We start from the raw sequence: 8,077 nt of genomic DNA on the forward strand, positions 1-8,077 counted from the left end.
TTCCACGCAACCACCAACGATAACGGTCTAAGTTTGATCCTTCTCGTCACATCCAAAGGCTAAATTTTGCAGCGAACTACACTGCAGAATAGGATACGAAATGTTTAGCTCAGGCAGCCGAGAAAGGAACGTGGTTTCGATGAAAAAGTGCTGATAGAAGCAGAGAGACGCTTTTCAGAAACAACAATTTAAAGTTTTACAAAACGATGTGAATATGTTTTCTGATCGTACAAGAGTGGCTGCCTGTTGGTGTAAACACTTTGGATTATTACGGAATCGACAAAAAAGTAGAGAAATCACAATTAGAATAAGCTTTAACGATAATGGAGCTAGCGGCTGTACGAAGCAATCCACTGCGTGGTCGGGGTGATCTGGGTATGAGCAAATATACCTTCGGATCGTTATGATAGCCTCATATGCCCTATTTACAAGAATTGCTACAAATTCGAGTGCAATAACTAACGAAGCTCATCCCATGAATTCTGTTTCACAAACTGCGCTTGTTGGTTGATATCTTTATGGATAAATACCAAGGCGATACGAACGATCAAAAACGTACCGGATGGATGGTTTCCCTTTTCGTCGCAGCATTATTTCCCAGTATTCCGGTAAGAGTTCATCATACTTTTAGAAGAGTGGTTACTTCAACAAAGCAATGACAACGGATGGAGAAACAAGGTACACACAACAAGTTCACCAAAAGTCGGCAAAATTTTACTGTTTTCATCAGCTGAAAGATTCAGAAATCCAGGAGGCCTAAAATTCAGGAATTATTAGAATTTATCCAATTTGACAGCTTTTCTATGCTGAAACTCAAGAATTGAAATTTTCGAATCGACAAAAATACCGAATTCCCAGTGTTTCAGGTTGGATTACTGTAAGTTCGGTAATTGCGCTGTCAATTTGATAATTGCAATTGCTGGATTTTTAGCCAAGATAATCTGCCAACTGGATTACATGCAAATTGCTGAGCCTTTGAACTGGCGAACACTTGGTGAAATTTTGCTGAAATCGTTGACCAAATTTTGATGTATACGGTATTAACTGAAGCTGATGCGGTTTTGAACTACTTCAGGTTTAGAGACAACTTCTATAAACAAACAATAGGAGCACCGCTGGGGAACTCGCAGTCACTGTTGTTATACGAAGAGGAACATGGAAAACATTGAGAAAACATGGAAGAAAAATATCTGCTGCCTGATAGCTGGTGGAGATTCGTCGACGATATATTTGACATCATCAAACGTGAGTAGCTATCAGAATTATAAGAATCTATCTGTCGATTCACGACATTCGTTTACGTTAGAGCATGAACGACATGGAAATCTTCCGTTTTTAGACGCTTTTATTATAGAAGAAACAAACAATTAGGAATTCAAAATCTACAGAATGTCAACAAATAGACGCGTTATACCCAGAACGTCAAAGCATTCTTATCAACATGAAATGACAGCATTAGCTACCAAGGAAAGACGAAAACTATTTTAAAATATGGTTACATCGAGAATAGCATCCAAAGAAGCATTGGCACGATCCAATCTAAAAAATTCCTGACCATACTGAGTCCTATCACAAAAAGCAAGTTCGGATTCCGTATTCCCATCAGCAAACAAGAACTTGTGTGCTTGGCTACCCGAGACATCATTCGAAACCAGCCAGACGCATGACTTTTGAATTAAGCGTCTGAAAAGTGCCAGCTTTGGTGCTAGTTTAGATTTATTGTCTAGCTAGCCCAAAGTCTGGCTGCTGGTTACTGATGAGGAGAATCCGAAACGCAAAACATTCCAACTACAGAGGATATTAATAGAATATAACGGGCCCATAATAAGAATACTTCGCCCGAAAATTCGGCATTCAAGAGCAGAAATAGCCAACTCAAAACAAGAATAGGACCCACCCAAAAACGATCGAAGTATTTAATAAATCAGCAATCTACTAAATAACATATCCCCATTGTAACAAAATTTATATCGGACAAACGAAAAGGAATTTATAAATCAGTTTCAAAGAATACATCGCAGAAACAACAAAAGGCGAAAAAACTACGTTAAAAGGAACATCACATCACTTCAAGTCAACACGTTTGCAACGAGAACCATCAACTTGCTACCAAAGATGCGACTAATCTCTAACCTCTGGAAACAAAGTATTGAAATAAACAAGGTCCCTCAAGCAACACAATTGTTCCGTTTCGGTTTTTTCGGGATTTGGCATCTTGCCATTACGGAAAAAAGGCTATGGAATGGTATGCCGCAGACAACCTACAAGTGATGCCCAAGGAAATGAACCCTTCCAGCACACCAGAGTTCCGCCCAATTGAAAAGTATTGATCAAACGTCAAGCGGAACCTCAAGAAGACGCGAAAGATAGTTGTTAGCGAGATGCAGTACAAGACAAACTAGCGCTCTGCGGCACGGAAAGTGACCAAGCGCCTCCATCAAAACTTGATGGAAGAAATCAAACAAAAGGACCGGCAATCCGCATTCGCTATAAAGCAAACTTTAGTGAATAGTTTTTCTTTATTCCGTATGAATGAAACTTGAAAAAGAAACATGAATTGATTTTTTAATAAAAAGTCTGACCGTAACACCCTTTAGTAACCTATATTCGAGACATGCCTCTTCTTAGATTCCAAGGTCGTTTGTCTAAATAACAATCTCAGTCAGAAAGGTATTTTAACATGAAACGCGTACTTCTAATTCCAAAAAATTGGCTTCAGAAGTAAGGCAAATAAGAAAAAAAAAATCGATAATTAAATAATCCAAAAAATATCAAATCTAGAGATCCTTGAATGAAATGAATATAGGAATTTCAAAATAACAAGATCAATTTCAATTTGAAATTGCCACCAGTAAAAGAAATACTTTTGTTTAAATTCTGCGTTCCAGCAGGCCATGAAATTGCACAGGTTTCCTAGCCGTGCTCCTAGCAAGACCAAAGACGGAAATATGATCAAATACCTGTGCATCCATAAGGCGGAAAGAAAGCTTGAAAAAGCACAAGCCTCACAACGACGATTCAAGCAGTGTAATGTCCTAGGGAAATTTGAACTATTATTTAGTAGGAAAATTATGACACTCGCTTGATGGATTGCTATTTTTGGTGCAACGAGTTCATAAAAAACCGCCAAGAATAAAAACAGGAAGCGTTATTAAAATTTTTTATGACTAAGAGAGTGAGGTCCTGGCAGCGCCAGTCTTCTTTAGTTTTGAAAGATGCGTTTCATCAATCTTCTAAGCCTTACGAAAGGTAAAGGTTATTAAATATCCCAGTTAGAAGTTAGAAGGTACAACCTAGGATCGGATATCTTTAATCTATAGAGGCATCTTTAATTGACAGCTGCCAATTATAGTTTTAGACTCAAACCAGTAAACAGAACATTATTAGCATGATATGAAACATTATTTTTTTCAATTAATGGAAGTGAACCGAACTGAGCTCGACAACTCATCAAAAGGTCCCCACAAACTTGTTGCAAACGGGAGGAGGGCGGGTAGGCTAAGTGATGTTGAGCTGGGTTTTCGCCAATCCCGAAATCATCTAATTCAATAAACCCCACCACAAACTGCTAAAGTTGAAACAAGCACACAGACATGCGGGGACGACCGATTGTTTGGGAGAATTGAATTATAAATTTAACATTGTCGGATGAAATAAATGCGGAACAAGCACTTTCCGAGATTCTCAGGTTTGAAAGAGCTGCAAAATTGCGGCAGTTTCATTTTCCATAAATATGGTTTCTTGGGTTAAGGGTCCCTTTGCGAAGAAATTCTCCATTTTTCATATACCCCCGACCTATGCTGACGTGCACCCTGTCCGGAGCAAATCGATCGAAGCTGAACCCGTCGTCTGTGTAGTACGAGTGCGAACCGCACGATAAGATCCATTAGAACTTAGCGTGTGGGAGAGAAAAAATGCGGCATAATATCCAGCAGCATCTGGGACACGCACGCAACCCAAGAACGGAATACGAACGGCGATGGTGCAGAATTACATCACATTTGCCATAAAAAACAGAGCGAAATTGCATTCATTGCGAGCAAGTGTAATTTCTTTGAGGTTAACCTCATTCAATGAAAATTGTATTCGATTTGTTCCTGTCCGTATGCTTGGTTGAGTTTGATTCTTGTTTGTTGTGTTGCGAGTGTACAGATAATTGGAAATAAATTCGGTAACCAATCGGAACGACTCGGGTAGAATGTCACTCTTTTGGCCCCAGGGTAAGCAAATGAATGGAATTGTAATAGAGGTAGAGAAAAACGCCTTGAAGGTAGGCCAGCATCTAGGCAGAGATGTGAGCAGGGTTGCCGTTTTCACAATCATTTTAATGAGCTTGTTGTTTATTTTTACATAAATTGAAATATTTTTCCAAATTTGAAATTTTTTTTACTATGGAACTGATGGGTTTATTTCATTTGCATACTTTCAGAGGCTCAGGTGAACGAAAGCTGCTTTTTCACGGAACAATGCGAGCAGATGACCGAGCAAACCGAATGTCGCGATGGACGCTGTATTTGCCGCTTCGAGATGAATCCTATTTTCAAGCCCGATGGATCCATCGAGTGTCGAGGTAAGTTGTGTATATAAATATGTTGTTCGATTTTAGACACATGGATTTATTATTATTTCTAGGCAACATTATATTAGCGCAATTTTGTGTACTGAAACATGTCTGCAAACTAGGTGTATTAATCCTGCGGAAATTCGGGCAGTGCACTGAATGCACATTATTATGGAATTCTATCAAAAACATCTTAGAGCACCAGATGGTCCCCTAAACGTAGATAATGACGCGACTGCTGAAGGGTTAATAAGGTTAATGCAAGCAAATGACCTTGATTTCACTATGGAAATTCCACTTCCATATTCATAGTTTTTCTCTCAAAATCGGTAATGGGTTTCGATGGCTTCCTTCGTGCGACGAAATCAATTATCTTTTCCTTTTACTTTCCATCAAAATAGAGACTGCAAACCCGGCTTACCCACCTGGCGAACCCAAACCCCAATTCTCAAATATTTCCAGCCAGTACTGGATATCGTTATGAAACTTTTAGCGTCATTCACTTTTTATTACTTCCTGAATTACTCACCCTGACGAATTTTATCTTTTCATTTCTCCACATTCACCACCTCCATACGTGCCGGAATGGATTCAGCCACCATGAACAAACCCATCGAACCGGAAAAGTACATCGATCCGGCCATGATCGGCGTGCTGGTGGCCATGGCTGTCATGTTCATCATCATCTGCGTGGTGCTGCGACTGTTTAGCAAGTGAGTAGCTGTACTTTTGTTTTCTGGTGTGATAAAAAAACTAGCGTGTAACATGACGATAATCAATTAGCAGTTGGATTAAATGGTACAACAAAATTTTGACAATCGGTATAATACGATCCTCTATACAAACATATAACCAATGCAATGCGTACAATTACAATCTACGTGGTTGCAATATGTTGATTTTTGTTCAAAATTTTAAAGAGATTTGAAAGTTTAGGGACTGAAGCTAGAACAATGTACTAGAAGGTTTGGTCAATTTAAAAAGCTGTTGAGAAAGTCAACATCATCATGGTGATCCGGGTGTTACGCTTCATGAATGTTTTTCAAATTTCCAGATGACTTGACTTTGCCTCGATTGCGTACAGTCAACGAGTGCAGTATCTGCTCCGAAAGCAACAAACACTTACAAGTTCTCTGCTGAAGACAACTTTAGCTGATCTTTCTTCCGGTACTCGCGCTACATGTGCAGCTCACTGTAGTCTGTCGTGCTTTATCAGGCTTTCGATGTCAGTATAACAGCTACAGAAGTGTTGTTCACGACAAGATTAAGTAAGCGGTTTGGTAAGACGTGCCAAAGAGCGATAAATGAAGGAAATCAAGCTAGGAGCCGAATGCATGCAGCGGTTACACGACAGATTAAGAAATGACATGGTGAGATGAGAGTAGTCGACAAAAAGTTTCTTCGGCGTTAGAAATATGGGTACGGAGAGCAGGCCAAGAACAAGGCATAAATGTTGTACAAAACGATCCACAACATGGAGAAGAAAAACGTCCCGGTACCTATCATGATCAACCTTCAAAACGCTGATTCACAAGATGTGGATTCAGAGAGAGTACGGTAGGCTATTTGAGATTCGTAAAACAGTAAGGCCTTAATTAAGGATGGAATTTCGGCCGAGCTTCTAAAAGTCGAAAGATACTGCACTTCGAAGCAACACGCATCGTAATCGAGATGATTTGGGTGGAACAAGAATTGCCCTCGTACAAGGTTAGATATACTCATATACCCATCTAAAAAATGGCCATAAACACGGGTGTAATAACTATCGTGGTATAAGATTAATCCTCATACTCTCCAGTGTTCTGTTTAGCAGACTGTACTCATTGGCTGATACCTTCGCAGGAAAATACCGAAGCGGGTATTGAGAAGGGCGTCCAACGCAACGTCGGACGTGACAAATCCCGGGAATACAAGTTACGCACTTATCATCTGTTTGTTGATTTAAAAGCAGCGTGGGATTCAGTAAAACGATGTAATCCGTTGTAGCTAACTCTAGAATATGGCTTTCTGATAAAACCGATTAAGTGGATTCATATGGCGTTGTATGGGTCAAAATTATATATCAAACTAGCTAATACCCATCGCGCGTTGCTGCGACTTTTAACGAAATAGAAAGAAAACACAATTTGTTTCGAAGCGCCATCTGGCGGGCAGACAATCCCCAACCAATAGCACATAAACACGCTCCATAACAAATGCCTACTATGTACACATTTTGACAGTAAAAAGGTTAAGCCGTTTGGGGTCTATAAATCATATTTATACAAACATTGACTTTTATATATATAGAAGATAGCTCGAAGGTGGGAAACGAAGATCTAGTGCACAAAATAACGAAATTTTCATCTCAAAATCTCACATAATTTTTGACTTCGAGGTTGATACTGCCATCATCGGCATCGGTTGATCTCAGAGTAGTGGAGGAGGCGTTTGTTTCATTTTAAAATAAAATATGCCCAAATCAGACTAACTATAAACACGGGTATGAAAGAGTACACGGAACACAGAATGGAGTTAGTTTCAACGTGACATTGGATGGGGTACTGTACGAGTTTGTGGACGAGTTCATGCATCACGGAACAGCGAGATATTTTTTACCTTGTCCTAGTGCTATATCTGCTTGTCTGTAGCTTAACTTTATGCCGGTGACCACCCCGTTCAACACATATAATTTCCTGGAAATTTCCATTTTCCTGACACATCATTTGCAATTAATTACGCAGAACCGTTTTTATGTTACCCCTATAATTATACTTCTGTCTATCAAAGCGGTAAATGAGATTATGAGAGGATTCACGTTTTCAGCATGGCATTGATGATTCGCGGAACAGGACGAACTGTCAAAATCGATGCAGTTCGCAGTGCAGTCGTTGGCTACAGTGGAATCCATTTACTTGTAGGGAAAAGTGCAAAAATCTGCTGTTGCTCTCCCGGACATTTATAAAGTATTGTCGTGTTGTCTATCAACAGGCGTAATTGAAGTAATAAACTATTGATTAAAACACTGGAAACCATAATCAATATGGGTGTTATTTGAAAGGAAATAATTAGTAGAAGACGAATATTGATGATTTACGCGATTTGGAAATCCAAGATGGCGGCTTACGGTTTCCTTACAACACTGAAAATCACCGTCAATATGGGTGTTATTTGAAAGGTAATGGTCAGTAGAAGGCGAAAACCGATGGTTGACGCCATTTTGAAACCAAAGATGGAAGCTTCCGGTTACCACAGAACATTGAAAACTACCATCAATATGGGTGTCATTGGAAAGGTAGTGATCAGTAGAAGACGAAAATTGATATTGCAGAGAAGTTAACTTTGTCAAGAGACTAGAAGACATAAATGTTTGATACAAGGAAAATAACGTTTGAAAAGTAAGATCTCAGAAAAGTCTTATAGTGCCCAACTCAACAAATGGACGAGATATTTAACAACTATTAAAAGAACAGAAACAATATTTAATCTCTCAGGCAGAGCTTCAGCGTGCGGATGGCCAGCTTGGCCCCGCCAAGG

The 8,077-nt window shown here is 39.4% G+C and overlaps 1 protein-coding gene across 1 annotated transcript in view; it reads left to right on the plus strand.

Annotated features, from left to right (window-relative positions):
• Positions 1-323: 323 nt before the first annotated feature.
• Positions 324-8,077, plus strand: part of LOC131695493 (uncharacterized) — a 100,918-nt gene continuing 93,164 nt past the window's right edge. Inside the window, exons 1-3 of the mRNA XM_058984033.1 lie at positions 324-375; positions 4,430-4,570; positions 5,157-5,274. Of these exons, the coding sequence (XP_058840016.1) occupies positions 324-375; positions 4,430-4,570; positions 5,157-5,274 (311 nt within the window). The remainder of the gene's footprint in view (positions 376-4,429; positions 4,571-5,156; positions 5,275-8,077) is intronic.

This window comes from Topomyia yanbarensis, unplaced genomic scaffold (assembly GCF_030247195.1).
Source record: "Topomyia yanbarensis strain Yona2022 unplaced genomic scaffold, ASM3024719v1 HiC_scaffold_4, whole genome shotgun sequence".
NCBI classification, from domain to species: Eukaryota; Metazoa; Arthropoda; class Insecta; order Diptera; family Culicidae; genus Topomyia; species Topomyia yanbarensis.